The sequence below is a fragment of the Balaenoptera physalus genome (genome assembly GCF_965194825.1).
Source record: "Balaenoptera physalus genome assembly, chromosome: 2".
NCBI lineage: Eukaryota > Metazoa > Chordata > Mammalia > Artiodactyla > Balaenopteridae > Balaenoptera > Balaenoptera physalus.
The window spans coordinates 25,714,954-25,735,746 of NC_138883.1; the positions used below are offsets into that span (position 1 = coordinate 25,714,954).

General features: G+C 40.5%; 2 protein-coding genes across 6 annotated transcripts in view; one reads left to right on the forward strand and one right to left on the reverse strand.

Annotated features, from left to right (window-relative positions):
* SAMD15 (sterile alpha motif domain containing 15) overlaps positions 1 to 20,793 on the reverse strand; it is a gene marked incomplete at its 5' end in the record, with an annotated part of 32,645 nt that overhangs the window by 1,799 nt on the left and 10,053 nt on the right. Inside the window, 2 exons of one of the 4 annotated variants that reach the window (XR_014260961.1) lie at positions 11,140 to 11,920; positions 12,283 to 12,763. The exons of 1 other annotated variant lie outside the window; for it this stretch is intronic. Coding sequence is in view for 2 of the 3 variants with exons in the window: in XM_082451328.1 (XP_082307454.1) it covers positions 15,884 to 15,934 (51 nt within the window). 2 more of the 4 variants (XM_082451328.1, XM_082451329.1) reach the window with 2 other exon arrangements.
* NOXRED1 (NADP dependent oxidoreductase domain containing 1) lies at positions 99 to 20,353 on the forward strand. Of its 2 annotated transcripts, none has more exons than XM_082451393.1 (7): positions 99 to 3,094; positions 3,610 to 3,781; positions 5,470 to 5,681; positions 9,401 to 9,581; positions 10,144 to 10,295; positions 10,918 to 11,140; positions 19,266 to 20,353. In XM_082451393.1, the coding sequence occupies exons 2-7, from the start codon at positions 3,627 to 3,629 to the stop codon at positions 19,441 to 19,443; spliced, it is 1,101 nt and encodes a 366-aa protein (XP_082307519.1). In that variant the 5' UTR covers positions 99 to 3,094; positions 3,610 to 3,626; the 3' UTR covers positions 19,444 to 20,353. The 2 variants fall into 2 exon arrangements, with proteins under 2 accessions (XP_082307519.1, XP_082307518.1); XM_082451392.1 differs by having other exon boundaries at positions 99 to 1,787.

The following is a 20,793-nucleotide window of genomic DNA, read 5'->3' on the forward strand; positions in this document are numbered from 1 at the left end:
TTTGCCCCGTCTCTTGGGACCACTACAAATCTGCCTTGGTGACTGCATTCAGCAGCCTGTCAACACTTCAGGTTATGGAGTAACAGTGCTTACGGCAAAGCAGGGCTGTGTGGTTAACAGAGGGAGCGCTGCCCCCTGGCTAAAGACCTGGCCTCTCGTCCCAGCTCTGCCACCGACAAGCTGTGTGGTGCTGGGCGAGTCCCCTTCTCTCTGGACTCATCTTAATCTGTGAGGGGAGGGCACGATTCTCTCAGAGCTTGTAGGATTCTGTGCTCTCGTGGCTGTGTGGAGTGGGGGCACACACTGAAGTGGTGCCCTACCCTGAAGTGGTAGGGGGAAGAGAAGACGCTCGTACAGAGGCACACAGCAGGCTTTAAGGCAATGTGGTTCTCATCTGGGGGCAATTTTGCTCCCCAGGAGATGTGTCAATATCTGGACACACTTTTTTTTTTAAGAATTTATTATTTATTTATCTATTCATCTATCTATTTATTTATTTATTGGCTGCGTTGGGTCTTCGTTGCTGTGCGCGGGCTTTCTCTAGTTGCGGCGAGCAGTGGTTACTCTTTGTTGCGGTGCACGGGCTTCTCATTGCAGTGGCTTGTCTTTGTTGCGGAGCATGGGCTCTAGGCGCACGGGCTTCAGTAGTTGTGGCTTGTGGGCTCTAGAACGCAGGCTCAGTAGTTGTGGTGCACGGTCTTAGTTGCTCCGCAGCGTGTGGGATCTTCTGGACCAGGGCTCGAACCCATGTCCCCTGCACTGGCAGGCGGATTCTTAACCACTGTGCCACTAGGGAAGCCCTGGAGACACTTTTTGTTGCCACAACTGGATGGAGCTCCTGGCATCTCGTGGATAGAGGCCAGGGATGCTACTAAAGATCCTACAATGCACAGGCAGCTCCCTACAACAAAGAATTATCCGGCCCCAAATGTCAGTAGTGCCAGTGCGGAGAAAGCCTGCTCTAAGGGGGTCAGATTCCATCTTTTGCTCCTCTACTTTGCAATGGCCTTTGCAATTCCAGGTAACCTCATATTTGGTTCCTTTCTGGATCAACCCTCTTGCTATTGAAGAAACAGGAGTTTAATTCGCTAAGTTGTGCTGAAGTTATTGGCTGATCTTCAAATAAACAGTGGTGACCTAACTAGTGTATGAGGGTTCATTTAGAGAAGCAGAACCACTAGGAGTATATAGTCTGCCAGTCTGTCTACCTATCTAATCTATATGTGGGATTCATTACAGGGCTTTGACCTTGCTCAAGTATGGCAGCTGGTACAGTCTCTGGAAGGTTGTCCTCATGTCTGGTGGTAGAGCTAGAAATCCGTGGGGAAGGGAAGATGGATAAAAAGTGAGGGGAGAGGGAGCAAGGATGAGCTGGAGCCCATGAGGATGCACTGGAACCCCTGCCAGTTCTCACCGCCTCCAACCTGAGGAAGTGGATGACCTGCAGGGGAAGCTCACTGGCGGCCTTTGTCACACAGCTGAACACACACCTGGCCCAGGAGTGTGAGAAGCTACAGGAGGATCCCAGGGAAGGTATAGCAGTTGCGGGCCCAACTGCTGCCCCATAGCCACAGCGCCGCCCACAGACAGCGAAAGCGCCCGCCCAGCCTCGCAAGCACAAATGGCTGCTGCACTTCCACCCCCAGATCCTGCACGGAAACCTCTCCTGTGGTGGCACACCCTTACTGGAAACAGACGGGGAAGGGAATGCTGGAAAATGTAGTTCAGCCTAGCCAACTCGACGTGTTACAAAGCCACGAGCAGCAGATCCCCATTTTTGAGAATGCGTAAGTAACGGATGGGTCTAGAATCCACGCTTATACAAGTTAACGTGTGCTGCGTTGTCATGCTGGGCTGGAAGGTCTTGAGCGTCTCTTTCCTTCGGATCAGGAAACATCACTTGCAACATTCAGATGGCCTACCCACTGTTACGGTCTAAGGAAGGGTTTCTTAGACTTGAAAACTTGTCTGCTCTTCACTTCAAGTGCTGGAGACTTTGCTTTTAAAGAGATTGAGAGAGTGACCTAACAGCCCTCCTACAAAAGGGATTAGAGAAGCCAGATACTAAAGGTCACGTTTTGTATGATTCCATTCATGTGAAATAGCCAGAAAAGGTAATTCCACAGAGATAAAAAACAGATATGTCGTTGCCGGGGGCTGAGTGGGAGGGTGGGGAGGAAATGGGGAGTGACTGCTTATTGGGTATAGCGTTTCCTTTGGTGGGAGTTGAAAATGTTTTGGAACTAGAGGTAGTGGGTGAACAACACTGAATATACTGAATTGTTCACTTTTTAATGGCTGTTTTGTGAATTTCACCTCAATAAAAAAATTTTTTTAATTTAAAAAGCAGGTTAGAGAGGAGTAGTTTTGAATTCTGATCTCAATTTTGCCATTGCTATAAAATAGATTAGAGTTTTGAATATTATTTTTCCCAGCTTTATTGAGGTATAATTGACAAATAAATATTGTATATATTTAAGTGATAACAATATAATGATTTGATATACACTGTGAAATTAGTACCACAGTCAAGTTAATTAACGTGTCCATCACCTCACAGTTACCTTTTTTGTGTGTGTGGTGAGAACACTTAAGACCTACTCTTAGCAAATTTCAAGGAGACAATACAGTATTCTTACCTATAGTCACCATGATGTACATTAGATCCCCAGAATTTATTTTATCTGTTGTTTTGTTTATTGTTTTATTTATTATTATTTATTCATTGATTTCTTGAACACAAAAAGAAGGGGTTTGAAAAATAACTCTTTGAGTAGTGCTAAGATCTGTATGATATTGCAGTCTGCAAGAAAAAAAAAAAACTAGAAGTCTAGAAACTTCTGTTGGGAAAAGGGGGATCCCATACTGCCCTGGTGTGGTACTCCAAGAAGTAGTGAAGGAATTCTTGCCCTCATGTTGCAGGTCTGGAAAACCTCTAAGTGGGGCTGGCCCCTTTAAGGCTCCAAGACTGAAGTAATCCGGTAGCTAAGGAGTCATAATGACAATCTTCTTGGGTGATTCTCCCTGAAAATGTAGTTCTTACCCTCCAGGACCAGAACCACTGAGGAGCAGAGCCATCTTCTCCGTTTGGTTGGTGAGAGATATATGTGGATGGGCTTGTACATCTCTGGCTTCATTTTCTAAAATCTAGATGTCCCCGCCCTAGACAAAGGACCGTGATATTTAGTTTGGGTTCTTTTCTACCCTGTGGGGAACACAGAGTTTAGTGAAAGGGGGGAATTTCTGTGAAATGTGGTCTAGTGTTCAGTCCTATTTCTAAAACCTAGGAGAGAATGGAAGGGAGAAGAGTGCCTATGAAACCCATTGCTAATGTAAATGCATCTGCTGAAAACTGTGCTTGGAGCCTATATGTATTTTGTCCAGGTTTTTCATGAATTCAGTATTCCTGATTCACGGGTAGTCAGTGCTTAGGAATTCTCCAGGAGTCACACTCAGAGAAGTGGAGGAGAGCTGCCAGTTCAGAATTGGGAGGAGAGGTGCTGAAGCCACCATCAGGAGAGCCTGAGACTTGGGCACACACACCCTCCTGCATAGACTCGTTCTTCTTCCCGGACAGGGAGCTGAGTTGATTGGTATCTGTTGTTGTAGGAGATGCTGGTTTGGAGATGGACATGCTAGAGGACCTTGAGACACTGCAGTTTGAGTATGGGATTCAAGAGGAAGACCACAGCTGGCTGTATTTGCTGGGCCGTTCTCATGGGCTGACGACCAAGGCCTGTGCCCATGCAACCTTCTTCTGCAAGCTACTCCATAATTTGAGGTAAGCTGGGTCTCCAAGGTCAGACAGACGGAGAAGAATCTCACTGCAGAGAATCCAGATGACTTAAACTTTTTATATTGGAGAATAACTTTGGCAGGGCGAGTGTCTTCCTACCTTTTCCAACCCACACTCAAGTACTCCTGGTCTGAAAGCACCAGGGAAATGCACACCAGGGTCCCTTGGCTGTGTTTATGTAATAAAGCACGGATTAGTGGTGATTTCCTTTCGGTGAGTAGACATTAAATAATCCATTCATTCATTCGTTCATCCATCCATCCTATCATTCACTCCCTCATCAGGATGACCAGCTTGTCTGCCACAGCTACTAATCACTAGCCATTCCTTGGCTATTGGCTGAAAATGGGGTCATTTTTTTCTTTTGGGGCTGAGCTAACAGTGGAATGCTTCCTCACAAGAAAGCTTCCTGGGAATTTGGGGGTCCTTATGGCCGGATGACTTGCCTGGAAACAGGAATACTGATTTTCAAAGAAGCTCTCAGTCCAGTCCTGGCTTCTGACGCTTAAATAGGAGGTGTGTGAGAGCCAAGTACCTAGGACTAGGCTCCTGGATTCTGTAACTCTAGGTCACTCCTGGAGCATCTGTCCCCACCCCCCAACCCCTCAGTCTGCTTCTCAGTTTACTTTTCTCTGAAATTAGGTTAATTCCTAGATGGTGGGACCAGATCTGAATTAAACATGTTATAGATACAGTACATACCCGAGGAGGCAGACTACTCAAGAAGTTTGCTGACTGGCTGACTGATGCAGATGCGTAAACCTATTGGCTGCCTCCAAGATGAGTGACGAGAAACCAATATGGGAAACTTCCAGGAGGCATCTTCTATTTGCAAGGATCAGGCACAGAGAGAAAATGCTCTCCTTTTAACCAAAAGAGAAGCCTTAAATGGAATGGGGCTTGTGATGCTTACATGGAAACTCCAGAGCTTTAAGACTCCAATTTTCACAGAAATACAGAACAAATATAAGATTGCCATATAACAACATAAAAAATGCCTTATGTATTCAGAGGTCAGACTTTGTTCATCTTGGGTCAAGTGAACCTCCAGAAAGAGAGGCCTCAGGTCCTTGATCCTCAGTTTCTTAGGTCTGTTTTCCCTCATAAACCATTTACTTTTATAAATCATTACGTTTGGAAAAAAGCTAAGTTACGTGGTTTCCTGGGTTTGTGCAGAACTGAAATAGCAAACTAGAAAGAGGAGGTGTATAGTAGGAGAGGGGTGCACTCATCCTGATGGAGATGGAAATTGACAGCTGTCTGCACAGGAAACAGTGAAGGAACTGGCTCTCCATGTTCCAGGATAAGGTGTAATTGTAATTAGGCTGTTCACAGTGATGGTCCTGAGTCAAAGAAATGGTTAAATAGTCAGACCTTGTGTTAAGAAGGCAGGGAAATGCACGATACATATAACCAAAATGTTCACTTAAGAATGTTTTAAACAAGTTCTGATCCTTTGATACTTCCTGGAAAATTCACTCAGGAGGAAACATTCCATTCCATCAGTGAAGCTGGATCAGTGGGACATAGTTGGAATTCTTCTCTCTGAAGTACTTAAGGTGTCACAGCAGGCTGCATGTGAGGAAGTTAAACCAGAGAACGTCAGAGGTTGACAGTCAAGAAGGACTAAGGGTCTGCGTTTACTTGGGTGTGTGTCTGTGTTCATTCTCCAGAGAATCATTCTCCAGAAAATCATTACAGGAGAAGCAAACTTCTAGATGTCCCTTGACTGGACTGCGTGAAGACACTCCTGATGACGATGAGTTAAAGGTGGGCATCATTGGAGGCGGCCACCTTGGGAAGCAGCTGGCTCATACACTGCTTCAGCTTGTCCCCATCCCAGCTGACAGCCTGAGGATCTCCACTCGGAGGCCAGAGGCCCTGGGTGAGGAGCACTGCGCAGTAGAAGGGGGCTCGGGTGTGCTCTTTAGGTGGTGACGAGGCCATTTTGAAAGGGTCCCTCGAAAGAGGAATCCTCGCATACAGCATGCCGAGTTCTCAGCTTGTTGGCCCTGAGAAAAGCCAGAAAGATGGTTTTTTAACTTGTTCCTTAAAGCAGCTTTCTTCTCCACCTAAATATTTATATCCATCTCTCCTCCTTGTGCCCTTGGTGGCGAGATATCTTTCTGGGTCTTTGATATAGAGAAGCTTTCCAAACAGAATTCAGATCTTCTAACTGGACCAGTTAGAGTCCGAGTGGTGTCTACCAGTTCCAAATATTTGGCCTTATTTTTTTAAAATAACATTTACTGAAAATTTTTTAAAAAGTTTTATAATGATTCCATTTATTAACTTATGGTGATAGAAATCAGAACAGTGGTTGCTTCTGGGGAGACTGAGAAGAGGCCCAAGGGAACTTTCTGGGGAGTTGGAAATATTCTGTATCTTGAGAGAGGTGTGAGTTACATAGGTGTATGCATTTGTCAAAATTGATCAAACTGTTTACTTCAGATCTGTGTGTCGCATTGTATGTAAATCATACTTCAAAAAAATTTTAATGTAAAATAATATATGAATGTTATAGAAAATTTAGAAAACTACTCTATAGGGAAGTAAATAATAACTACCTATAATTCTCCTAGCAGGGTTATCATTTCTTGCCCATTTTTTCCTCTCATTATATCAGATTATATCAGCAATTAACACTCTACAAAGCTTTTTGTATCCTGCTTTTTTCACTTAATGTATCATGAGCCTATTCTCATGTTATTTGACAGTCTTCAAACTCATGATTTTAAGGTTGTATAGTATTCCTAAGTATGACTGTATGATAATTTATGTAACTGTGCCTTATTTAATAGGACTTCCTTGTACATAATTTAAAAAACAAAACTACTAGGTCAAAGTACAGGTACAGCTTTATTAAGATATACTTTGTATATAATAAACTGCACATTTAAAAAAAAAATTTCTTGGCCAGGCCACAAGGCATGTGGGATCTTAGTTCCCCAACCAGGGATCGAACCCGTGCCCCTTGCATTGAAGTGCGGAGTCTTAACCAGTGGACCACCGGGGAAGTCCTAAACTGCACATTTTAAAAGTATACACGGGGACTTCTCCAGTGGTCCAGTGGTAAAGAATCCGCCTTCCAAAGCAGGGGACGCGGGTTCAATCCCTGGTCAGGGAACTAAGATCCCACATGCTGCAGGGCAACTAAGCCTGTGTGCCACAACTGCTGAGCTCACGCACCTCAACGATAGAGCCCGCAAGCCACAAAGTACAGAGCCCACGTGCTCTGGAGTCCGCGTGCCACAGCTAGAGAGAGAAAATCCACGGCCACAATGAGAAGCCCGAGCACTGCAATGAAGAGCCCGCGCACGGCAACAAAAAAAAGATCCCGCATCCCTCAACCAAGATCCCGCATGCTGCAACTCAGACCCGACGCAGCCAAAAAAAAAGAAAAGAAATAAGTATTTTTTTAAAAAAGTGTATAGGGACTTCCGTGGTGGTCCAGTGGGTAAGACTTAGCTCCCAATGCAGGGGTCCCGGGTTCAATCCCTGGTCGGGGAACTAGATCCCACATGCATGCCGCAATTAAGAAGTCCGCATGCTGCAACTAAGAAGCCTGCATGCTGCAACTAAAAGATCCTGCGTGCCGCAACTAAGGACCCAGCGCAGCCTAAATAAATAAATAAATAAATAAATACTTTAAAAATAAAAAATAAAAGTGTACAGTTTGATGTTTTGTGACACATGTATACTCCTGTGAAACCATCAACGTAATCAAGGTAATGAATCTCTCTACCTCCCTTTAGAACCCACTCAGGAAACCACTGATCTGATTTTTTTTTTTTAATTATTTATTTTAGTTTTGGCTGCGTTGGGTCTTCGTTGCTGCACACGGGCTTTCCCTAGTTGCAAAGAGTGGGGGCTACTCTTCGTTGTGGTACGCGGGCTTCTCATTGCATTGGCTTCTCTTGTTGCGGAGCACAGGCTCTAGGCGCGCAGGCTTCAGTAGTTACGGCGTGCAGGCTCTAGAGCACAGGCTCAGTAGTTGTGGCGCATGGGCTTAGTTGCTCCACGGCATGTGGGATCTTCCCAGACCAGGGCTCAAACCCGTGTCCCCTGCATTGGCAAGTGGACTCCCAACCACTGCGCCACCAGGGAAATCCCCACTGATCTGATTTCTGTCACTACCGATTAGTTTGCATTTTGTAGAATTTTGTATAAATGGAGTCATACAGTTTGTACTTTTTCTTTGGTCTGAATTATTTTTTTAATTAATTTTTTCACACACACACACTGTATTTTATTTTTACAAGAGATAAATAGACTGACACCAAGCATTGTACATGGATGACCACAACAAAAGCAACAATGATGGCAATTACCAAACATGAAACACACTCATACTATGTCATAATATTGACATTCAGTCCAGTAATCCTCCACTGTAACAGCTCCTTTACTTTGCAGTGAAAATTGATTTGTATATTCTTTGCCTCTGAGTCCTTGTGGGATTTTTTTTTTTTAATTCAGACAGAAAGTCACAAAAATTATACTCATCCTCATCAGTTCACTCAGTCCCATGTAATTAATTTTTTTTTTCATCTTGATCTTTTGTTAGCACTTTTATGAGTTCATCAGTTTTTCATTAGAGTTCTGAAAATGCTTATTCATTCAGTTCAGCAGTACAGTCAGTTACCAGAAACCTGTACTTGTCAGAGTCTTTTCCATGAATTTCTTGAAGATGAAACCCTTTTATAGGAACATATTTGCAAAAGCATCAGAGTACACCCAGAACTGTCTGTAAATGACAAAAGACTTAAAAATGACCACAGTTAAAGATCTGATGAAAGTTCATAATAATGCAGTTGACAAGAAAATTAGTTATTTCTGAGATATACATTTTAAAGTAATAACTAGGATTATTACTTATAACATTACACCAGAACATATAAGATTTTTAGAAATTTCATGTAATGTCTGAAACATTTATATTAACATATTTCCATACATATTTCCATACTAATTTTTTTATTGAAGTATAGTTGATTTACAATGTTGTGTTAGTTTCAGATGTACATCAAAGTGATTCAGTTATATATATTCAGTTATATGTATATATATATATAGTTATATATGTATATATATGTATATATGTATATATATATAGTTATATGTATATATATGTATATATATATATAGTTCAGTTATATGTATATATATATATACAGTTTCTGCATCTATAATATAGGAATAATACTAGCCTCTGTCTCATAAGGTCCTTATGAGATTCCCTTAGGTAACGTATGTACTTTGTACATTCTCTGGTACACGATGAATTCTGTAAATTGGAGAAGGCTTCATTCAGACTTTTTTTCTTCCTAAAAAAAAAAAATCTGAAAAATTCTAGCATTTGGTCTAAAACATAAGATAAGGATCAATCATCTTACAATCTCGAGCACTGCTGCAGTGGCACCTGCTGCCATAGTCATGGGGTCAGGGCTTTGCTGCGTGGCTTTTAGAAGGCATGAGGGAATCTCTTCTGATTTATGTGGTGACAAGACGAGATAAAATAATTGCCATCCTCTCCCCACAGTTGATGTTGAGTTCAAAGTTCTTTGTACTGTGATCTTTCTGACTTCCTTTATTCCCTCCCAGATGAATTCAAGAAACTGGGAATCCAGTGCTTTTACGATAACTCCTCTCTGGTGGAGTGGGCCAACGTGATATTCCTCTGCTGCCTGCCATCTCAGCTGTCTAATATCTGTGTAGAAGTTCAAACCAGCCTTGGAAAAGCCTGCATTGTGTACAGCTTTGTAGCTGCCGTCCCACTACCCAGGTATCTTGTTAGGGTGAGCACAGGGTTGGCAGAACTGCTCTGTCTCCTCATCTCCACCCCGGCCCCTACCTCTTGGAGTTGGTCATTCCCAGTCATAAGGTGGAAGCAGCTTCATTGGCAGAAGGACCCAGCCAGCCTTTGAAATTGTGTCTTCCCCGCTTTTCCACTAACAGCACTTGTGGGTGGGACCTTTTCTTTGATGTGCAAATGTTCAGAACTGCAGTAGAGCATTACTTCCAACTACTTGAAGCTGATTAGTGTTCCCCTTGTACACCACTCAACAGCATGAAAATTGATCTAGAGCATGTGTCAGATATTATTTTTGTACCTCGAGTGTCTAGCTCAGTGCCTGGCTCGTGGTGACATTGATAAGTGTTAAGTGGATGGGTGAACAATCCAGCCACGATGTAGTGCCCCAGTGCCGACCCACACCTGCGTTTGCCTGTGAGCGGTGCTGTGCAGGGGACTACATTGTTGGGGCTGGATGTGAACTCAGTGGGTCACGTGGTGCTTTATTCCAGTCCGGGCCCTCCACTTCCTGCGTTGGTGGCTTTACTTTCAGGTTGAAACTCCTACTGAACCACACCAATGTCTTACGGCCTCAGTATCAGTGTGTTGAAGATCTTGCCAGCATCTGGGGGGCCAATAAGGAAATCACAGCTGCTCTCCAAGACCCTGTGGTTCTTCAGGCTACCTGTCCCTACAGTCCTGCTGGTAATGGCTCACGATATTTTTGGCACTTTTAAAAATTACCTTCCTCTTGGCCTGTTGCTATCTTATTAAATCCCTGAGTGTGTGTGTGTGTGTGTGTGCACGTGCATGCGTGTGTGCTGAGGGTGTGTGTGTGTGTAAGTACAAGCTAGATACATTCTCAGCTATTTAGGTTTTACATGGGAATAGCTTTGGTGGCAAAAAGTAGCCTTTTTAGGGAAAGCTAAGAAGTGTGATTAATCGGACCCTTTAAGGATGAATTGGAAACAACCAGAGGATGGAGCCTATTTAAACCAGAGGATGCAGTGTCTGGGACTAAATGGCTTTTCCTTACTGTAATCTTGCAGTTTGGCTTATTGGCAAGGACCATTCTAGAGATTTCTAGAGATGCATTTGTCATCAGCACTGCCTACATTAACATATCTGTCTTCCTCTGGCAGGGTCAACACGTGATGTGTTATAAAGGGCACACACAGGGCTCTTGGCCTGGAAAGGAAGAGCGCTTATCTTGAGGTTCATATAACCGAACTGTCTTGGACAGAAGACACCGTCTGGGGTTTGTCCTAGGTTCCTGCAAACCTTTTTGGTGGTGCTAACTGGTATTTCCTTTCTCATTGATGTTTAGGGGGAATAATCCTCAATATCAAGTGGTTGGAGGGAGTGTTCTATGCAGCCATAAATGTCTGCACAGCAAAGGACATGCCCCACTCACAAGTGCTGCAGCTTCTGAATGAACTGTTCCTCTCCAAGCACTTTGAAGCCTGTGAGAAGGACAGAGTGTCTTTCCAAAAATTTCAAGCACAAGATTTTGTCAGCAAAGCCTATGCCAAGAACCTGTCTCGGAAAAGGTAAAGTATTAGACGAGTGGCCATTCTAACTTCTCCCACACTGTTTTCTTAGCAGATGCTTTTAATCTTTTTCCTTTCATGTTATCTTTAAAAATGTATAAAACGAATACATTCTTATAAAAAAAATCCAACTAGTGGAAAAGTGAGAGCCCTCCTTTGCCCCCCAAATCCCTTTTCATAGACTTTACCTCTGATGGTATTTGTATTTTTGTCTTTCTACCTATGCATTTACAAACATATATTTATATTGTCATTATAATGTATATGCATATCTGTATCTATATATACATTTTAGAAACATGGGGATTATACTTACTACATCATAGCTACCATTCTATGTTAGTACAATCATATCTATTTCATTTATGAGCACTGTGCAGGCATCCATTGGATACATTTCTTTAGCTACATTTATTCATCCTATTTCCTCTTAATGGCAATGTAGTTCCCTCTGCCCCACATTTTGCACAAAGGGCTGCTTTGAACATTTCATCCTTAAACTTTGCACACTTGTACCAGTAGAATTTCTGGGTCAGAGGTTATATATAGTTTATGTTTGATAGGTATTCCTAAACTGCTTATCAAAAAAGCGATACTTATATTTCTACCAATAGTGTATGAGAGTGCCATTTCACTATAGCTTGATAACTATTAGATCATTCTTTTTAATCTTTAATAATCTAATAGGGACAAATGGTTGCCCTTGTTACCAGTGACTTCCATGTCACTAAATTCACTGGACACTTTTAAATCCTTTTCTTCCTTGGCTATTGAACATGCCTTCCTTCTTTTTTTTTTTTTTTTTTTTTTAATTTTTTAAATGCTATTCTTGTCTGCTTACATTCTTTTTATTTATGTATGTATGTATGTATGTATGGCTGTGTTGGGTCTTCGTTTCTGTGCCAGGGCTTTCTCCAGTTGTGGCAAGCGGGGGCCACTCTTCATTGCGGTGCGCGGGCCTCTCACCATCGCGGCCTCTCGCTGCCGAGCACAGGCTCCAGACGCGCAGGCTCAGCAACCGTGGCTCACGGGCCCAGCCGCTCCGCGGCATGCGGGATCTTCCCAGACCAGGGCTCGAACCCGCGTCCCCTGCTTTGGCAGGCAGACTCTCAACCACTGCGCCACCAGGGAAGCCCCTATGCCTTCCTTCTTGAAACAATCTTTTCTCTTAGCTTTCATGATACCCTCACATTCTCTTCATTTTCCTCCTGTCCCTCCGATCCCTCCTTTGCCAGCTCCTCTTCTGCCCCATCCTTAAATCTGGCAGTTTTCAGGGCTCTGTCCTAGGCCTTCTTTTCTTTTCATTCTACACTTTGTTCCTGGGTGATCTTTTCCACTTCGGGGACTTAGGTTGCCATTACATGCTCCTTTGCAGAGTTGTTCAGGCCAGAACCTGGAAGTAATCCTTGATCTTCCCCCCCTCTTATCTTTTGTGTTCTAATTAATCACCAATGACCTGTGGTACACTTTCAGTTTGGGAATTTTCCTTCCCCCTTATCCTGTGATTCTCTTCGCCTCTCTCTTATGCTGGATCTCTTTTTCCTAGACCCCTCTTCCTCTGGCTTCATTTCCTTCTTCATTATGGTGGAATCTGTCCTCCTCCAGTAGCTTCCTTAGAAAAGCCTGCATAGGAAGTAATTTTTAGGGACTATGTCGGAAAATTTTTTTTGTTGTTGTTTATAGCAGCTTTATTCATAATTGCCAAAACTTGGGAGCAACCAAGGTATCCTTCAGTAGGTGAATGGATAAATAAACTGTGGTCCATCAGACAATGGAGTATTATTCAGTGCTAAAAAGAAATGAGCTATCAAGCCATGAAGAGGCATAAAGGCATCTTGAATGTATAATCCTAAGCGAAAGAAGCCAATCTGAAAAGGCTACATACTTTATGATTCAGAAAATGTTTTTATTCTAACCTAATATTGAGAACATAGCCAGGTATAGAATCTAGGTTAGAGCAGAAGCAAGAACTACAATCCTTCAGCCTGTGGAAAGAAAACCACGTTCACAGAAAGACAGACAAAATGAAAAGGCAGAGGACTTTGTACCAGATGAAGGAACAAGATAAAACCCCAGAAAAACAACTAAATGAAGTGGAGATAGGCAACCTTCCAGAAAAAGAATTCAGAATAATGATAGTGAAGATGATCCAGGACCTCGGAATAAGAATGGAGGCAAAGATTGAGAAGATGCAAGAAATGATTAACAAAGACCTAGAAGAATTAAAGAACAAACAAACAGAGATGAACAATACAATAACTGAAATGAAAACTACACTAGAAGGAATCAATAGCAGAATAACTGAGGCAGAAGAACGGATAAGTGACCTGGAAGACAGAATGGTGGAATTCACTGCTGTAGAACAGAATAAAGAAAAAAGAATGAAAAGAAATGAAGACAGCCTAATAGACCTCTGGGACAACACTAAACGCAACAACATTTGCATTATAGGGGTCCCAGAAGGAGAAGAGAGAGAGAAGGGACCCGAGAAAATATTTGAAGAGATTATAGTCAAAAACTTCCCTAACATGGGAAAGGAAAAAGCCACCCAAGTCCAGGAAGTGCAGAGAGTCCCAGGCAGGATAAACCCAAGGAGAAACATGCCGAGACACATAGTAATCAACTTGACAAAAATTAAAGACAAAGAAAAATTATTGAAAGCAACAAGGGAAAAATGACAAATAACATACAAGGGAACTCCTCCCATAAGGTTAACGGCTGATTTCTCAGTAGGAACTCTACAAGCCAGAAGGGAGTGGCACGATATACTTAAAGTGATGAAAAGGAAGAACCTACAACCAAGATTACTCTACCCGGCAAGGATCTCATTCAGATTCGACGGAGAAATCAAAAGCTTTACAGACAAGCAAAAGCTAAGAGAATTCAGCACCACCAAACCAGCTCTACAACAAATGCTAAAGGAACTTCTCTAAGTGGGAAACACAAGGGAAGAAAAGGACCTACAAAAACAAACCCATAACAATTAAGAAAATGGTAATAGGAACATACATATCAATAATTACCTTAAACGTGAATGGATTAAATGCTCCAACCAAAAGACACAGGCTTGCTGAATGGATACAAAAACAAGACCCATATGTATGCTGTCTACAAGAGACCCATTTCAGACCTAGGGACACATACAGACTGAAAGTGAGGGGATGGAAAAAGATATTCCATGCAAATGGAAATCAAAAGAAAGCTGGAGTAGCAATACTCATATCAGATAAAATAGACTTTAAAATAAAGAATGTTACAAGAGACAAGGAAGGACACTGCATAATGATCAAGGGATCAATCTGAGAAGAAGATATAACAATTATAAATATATATGCACCCAACATAGAAGCACCTCAATACATAAGGCAACTGCTAACAGCTCTAAAAGAGGAAATTGACAGTAACACAATAATAGTGGGGGACTTTAACACCTCACTTACACCAATGGACAGATCATCCAAACAGAAAATAAGGAAACAGAAGCTTTAAATGACACAATAGACCAGATAGATTTAATTGATATTTATAAGACATTCCATCCAAAAACAACAGATTACACTTTCTTCTCAAGTGCACATGGAACATTCTCCAGGATTGATCACATCTTGGGTCACAAATCAAGCCTCAGTAAATTTAAGAAAATTGAAATCATATCAAGCATCTTTTCCCACCACAATGCTGTGAGATTAGAAATCCATTACAAGGAAAAAAACATAAAAAACACAAACACATGGAGGCTAAACAATATGTTACTAAATAACCAAGAGATCACTGAAGAAATCAAAGAGGAAATCAAAAAATACCTAGAGACAAATTACAATGAAAACATGATGATCCAAAACCTACGGGATGCAGCAAAAGCAGTTCTAAGAGGGAAGTTTATAGCAGTACAAGCCTACCTGAAGAAACAAGAAAAATCTCAAACAATCTAACCTTACACCTAAAGGAACTAGAGAAAGAAGAAAAAACCCAGAGTTAGCAGAAGGAAAGAAAACATAAAGATCAGAGCAGAAATAAATGAAATAGAAACAAAGAAAACAATAGCAAAGATCAATAAAACGAAAAGCTGGTTCTTTGAGAAGATAAAATTGATAAACCTTTAGCCAGACTCATCAAGAAAAGAGGGAGAGGACTCATATCAATAAAATTAAAAATGAAAAAGGAGAAGTTACGACAGACACCACAGAAATACAAAGCAATAAGGATGTCCACTCTTGCCACTATTATTCAACATAGTTTTGGAAGTCCTAGCCACGGCAATCAGAAGAAAAATAAAAGGAATACAAATTGGAAAAGAAGAAGTAAAACTGTCACTGTTTGTAGATGACATGATACTATACATAGAGAATCCTAAAGATGCCACCAGAAAACTACTAGAGCTAATCAATGAATTTGGTTAAGTTGCAAGATACAAAATAAATGCACAGAAATCTCTTGCATTCCTATACACGGACAACAAAAGATCAGAAAGAGAAATTAAGAAAACAATCCCATTCACCATTGCAACAAAAAGAATTAAAAAAAAAAAAAAGAATCTAGGTTAGAAACAATTTTCCCTCAGAATTTTGAAAGCATTGCTCCGTCATCTTTCAGCTTTTAAATTGCTGTTGAGAGGTACAGTGCCCTTCTAATTCTTCAATTCATGCTTGGTCTGAAATCTGTTCCTTTTCTCTCTGGAAGCTTATAGTATCTTTTGACTTCAGCATCCTGAAATTTTATTATGCGTCATGATGTGGATCTATTTTAATGCACTGTGTTGGGCAGTTGGTGGGCCTCTCCTTTTTTTCCCCTTAACTTAAAAAGAAAAAGATTGTAAAATAGGTACACAGAAAAGTACCTATTCCATATATTCATAAATATACAGTTTAATGAATTATTGTAAAGCAAATATCCATGTAATTGCCACCCATAAAAGAAACAGAACATTCAATGGTCCTTCTCAATCTGCATGTCAAGTTCTCCAATTTTCTCCTATTATGTCTTTGATAATTTCCTCCCCTTCCCTCTGTTTTCTCTGTTCTCTCTTTTGAATATTTTATTAGCCAAACGTTGGACCTCCTGGGCTGATCTTCTGATTTTCTTTAGCTCTCCTATTTTCAGTATCTTTGCCTTTTTGTTCTGCTTTCTGAGAGATTTCCTCAACTATCCTGTTTTTACTATTATATTTAGAACATATTTTCATTTTGCTATATTTTGACTTTCAAAGATTTTTTGTCTCCAAATATTCCTTTTTTATGTAGCATCCTGTTGTCATTTCCCTATGCAATACCATCTCTTATCCCTTTGAGAATGTAAATGATAGAATTTTTTCTTCTCTGAGGAGTCTTTCCTTCAGGATTTTTTTGACCATTTATTTTGGCCTCTATCATTCATTTTAGAGGCTTTCTTCAAGTATATGGAGAACCTTGATTGTCTGCTCATATTTTTTTTTAATAAATTTATTTATTTTGGCTGCATTGGGCCTTCTTTGCTGCGCATGGGCTTTCTCTAGTTGTGGCGAGCGGGGGCTACTCTTCATTGCAGTGCAGGGCTTCTCATTGCTGTGGCTTCTCTTGTTGTGGAGCACAGGCTCCAGGCACGTGGGTTTAGTAGTTGTGGCTCACAGGCTCTAGAGCACAGGCTCAGTAATCGTGATGCACGGGCTTAGTTGCTCTGTGGCATGTGGAATCTTCCCAGATAAGGGCTCGAACCCATGTCCCCTGCACTGGCAGGCGGATTCTTAACCACTGTGCCACCAGGGAAGTCCTGTCTGCTCATATTTAAGATCCTGGTTACTAAAAAGTTGCTTGGAAACTCTGTGTTTGCTACTGTGGTCTTTACTACAGAGTGATTTGATCAGCTTTTTCCTTGGGAAACCCTGAATATTGGTATCTTTAAGTCTTTGGGACCCAACTTGGGGAAAGAAAGCTGCACATGTGTAGGAAGAGGGGTGGTCTTATCATTCAGAATATATTTTTTCACTTTATTTCTCCCCTTTTCAGCATATCCTTGCCACTCAAACTGCCTGATAACCATGCCATCATCTGGGAGTTTGTTTAGAAATGCAGATTATGGGTCCCCACCCCAGATATATGGAATCAGAATCTGCCTTTTTACAAGCTCCCAAGTGATATGTCCATTAAAGGTGGAAAAGTGCTGCTCTATGGTCTTTTTCATCAGATGACCTGTTAGAATGGGAGGCATGGCATATTAATATTTCTACTATGATTGTAGTTTCTCAAATTCTCTTTATATTTCTCATCTTTGTTTTATAAAGTTTGAAGCCATATCATCTGATGAACAGAAGTTTGTACTTCTTACATCTTCTTGGTAGATTATACTTTTTAATTCTATCCCTCCCCTTTTAAAAAACTTTTTAGATAATTTTGATTCACATGCAGTTATTAAGAAATAATACAAAGAAATCCCATGTACCCATTTATCCAGTTTCTCCCAATGGAACAAACCATAGTACAATATCTATACACAGATATTGTAAAACTATAGTACAATACCACAACCAGGATATTGACACTGATACAGTCAAGATACAGAACAATTCTATAACTAGGGATCCTTCATCTTGATCCTTCCTCCCCAACTTGGCAACCATTGAGCTGTTCTCTATTTCTATGATTTTGTCACTTCAAGAATATTATATAAAAGGAATCATATATTATGCAAACTTAGGGGATATTGGCCTTTTTCATTTAGCATAATTCTCTGGAGATTCATCCAAGTTGCTGTGTGTATCAATAATTTATTCCTTTTTTATTGCTGAGTAGTTTTCATGGCATGTATGTACCATAGTTTGTTTAATCATTCATCTGTTGAAGGACTTCTAGGATCTTTCCAGTTTTTGGCTATTATGAATAAAGATGCTTTGAACATTCATGTACAGGTTTTTGTATAAACATAAGTTTTAATTTCTCTGGGACAAATGCTCAGGGGTGCAATGACTGGTTGCATGTTTATTTTTTTTAAGACACTGCCAAACTGTTTTTCAAAGTTGTTATATCCTTTTACATCATTAGCAATGTATGATTCAGTTTCTCTGCATCCTCACCAGCATCTGGTGTTGTCACTAATTTTTGTTTTACCATTACATCTATAAATCAATTTGTGGAGAGTTGACATCTTTATAATGTTAAGTTTTCCCATCCATGTACACAGTATATCTCTCCATTTATTTATATCTTCTTTATTTCATCAGCATTTCATAGTTTTCAGTATACAAGTCCTGTACATGTTTTGTTAGATTTACACCTAAGTATTCTATTTTGTGTGTGTGAAAGGAACTGCATTTTTAGAGTTTTTTTGCCCAAGTGTTCATTGCTAATATATATAAATAAAATTTATTTTATGTTTTTTTATATCCTATGACCTTGCTGAATTCGTTTATTAGTTCTAGGAGTTTTTTTTTTTTTTTTTTTAGATTCCTTTGGATTTTCTACATGGACAATCATGTCATCTATATATAGCAACAGTTTCAGTTCTCCCTTTCCAATCTGTGTGCCTTTTATTTCCTTTTCTTGCATTATTGCACTGGCTACAACTTCTAGTGGTATGTTGAATAAGTGTGGTGAGAGCAGATATCCTTGCCTTACTCCTGATTTTTTTAATACTATAAAACCCTATGTCTTAATGCTTTTTAAGTTGAATTCCACTACAGACTAATATTTAACATTGCCCCATTTTTATTTGCATGTTAACTCCTACTTCTTTCCCTATACAGTTGAAGAGGGTATCTTTTTTTTTTTTGAAGAGGATATATTGTAAAAGAAATGAGGTCTTTTCCATTCCTAATGTCCATGATCCTCTTATGTATTTTCTTTCTAAATTCAAGGAAAATATACTGAAAAGGATGTTGATTTTATTGTCATAATCATTCTCTAATTATGAATTCCTCCCCAAATGCACTTAGAGAATTTTAAGTGTGAAAACTCATAAGTACAATTAAATCCACGTGTTGAATAGACCCAGATGAATTTTTAATTTAACTAAGAATTTTAGTTAGTTTGACATAGAAAATGAAGAACCTTATTTCCAAGTGGAGGAGAACTTTCTTTAAAGGAAATGTTTAACAGCAAAATCAGATGTATTAAACAGACATAAAAAAGTAACACTATTTTTTTCCCTACCCCAGGCCTTTCCCCTGGTTTGATCTGACTGCTGTGCAACTCAAGGAAACTCCCTTTAGCCAGTATCTCTCACAGAGCACTACTTTTCAGGACAACCTTACCCATCTATACTGTGATTCATTTGGCATCACCCTAACCAAAGAACAAGAGCCAGAGGTTTCCACGGGTTCTTCATCCCAATAAGAGAAGAGACCTCAGGAATCAGGATTTTTTTCTCCCTCTACAGTGGTAGTGCCCTGATTATCATAATTGACAGTGGAAGTCATGTGACTGTGTGGTGCTTGCCACATGTTAGGCAGTAAGGAATTAGAAAATTGTACTGATGGCTCTTTAAGAACTAGAATAAAACAAGAGGTTCTTTACATCAGTATATTTGGGTGTGTCTGGCTTTTGGAAGCAACTGAATGAAACCACATAACCTGACACACTTAAGTAAGCTGCTTCCCCAGCAGCGAATTATCAATTCAGTTAATTCAAATTACCTCTTGTCTAAAAGCTAAATTCAAGAAGTTATACTGTCATTATTAAATGGTTACATACTTCTTCTGTAGCATTCTTTTCCTACAATATGTAGCTACAGTATGTAGTTACATTCTTTCCCTGTAGCAGTATGTAGCTGACAAATGATACACCTTGATTGTCCCACACTTTGAGTAGAAAAATAAAATGTGTGGTAAACAATCTTAATTGAATTATGACTCATTTTAGGCTTATTTCAGCTAAACATGACTGTTCTGGTACTATCTTATTTAAAGCTGTTCCCCTTTAAACTATTTTAAACCATAAAACCATTTTTAAAAATAGCTGGCATTACAACTACTGAAGACTGCATGCCCTGGAGCCTGCGTGCCCTGGGCCCACACGCCGCAACTACTGAAGCCCGCGCGCCCTAGAGCCCGCGTGCCACAACTGAGCCCGTGTGCTGCAGCTACTGAAGCCTGCATGCCTAGAGCCCATGCTCTGCAAGAAGAGAAGCCACCGCAATGAGAAGCCCACGCACCTCAAGGAAGAGTAGCCCCCGCTCGCTGCAACTAGAGAAAGCCCGTGCGCAGCAACGAAGACCCAACACAGCCAAAAAAAAAAAATAGCCGGCATTTATATTAAATGGCTAAAAATAATTCTGCAAAATATATTTTATTCCTACAGTTCAAATTTATTTCATGTTTTGCAATTACTTTATGTCAATTATAATAGAGTAGAAAACAATAGCAGTAACCATAAAGTTGAGAAAGCATGGCGCTGAATATGCTCTGTCACTGAACAGAACTATTGTTTGCCAAATGCTAAAGCGCTTTGGAACAAAACCATTTACTCTACATGTAAACCACCATGGTCTTAGGTTAATCATTTACATTTTTCTTTTTTGCATGCTTGTGAGCCAAGCAGACTCAATGGTATGGTGTTAAATGGTATAAGATAAAATTTTGCTAGTCCACTTGGGAAAAAAATTAGGTTCATCATCAAACATTAACACGTGACATGAATGCTAATTTGAGGCACTGTTCTTTCTCTCAGTAGGAAAAAAAATGGATT

Bases quoted from the DNA above. Each gene is read 5' to 3' on its own strand.
- NOXRED1 (XM_082451392.1), top strand. The intron at 5,682-9,400 runs GTGAGGAGCACT...ATTCCCTCCCAG, and splicing joins TCGGAGGCCAGAGGCCCTGG to ATGAATTCAAGAAACTGGGA. The intron at 10,296-10,917 runs GTAATGGCTCAC...ATTGATGTTTAG, and splicing joins CTGTCCCTACAGTCCTGCTG to GGGGAATAATCCTCAATATC.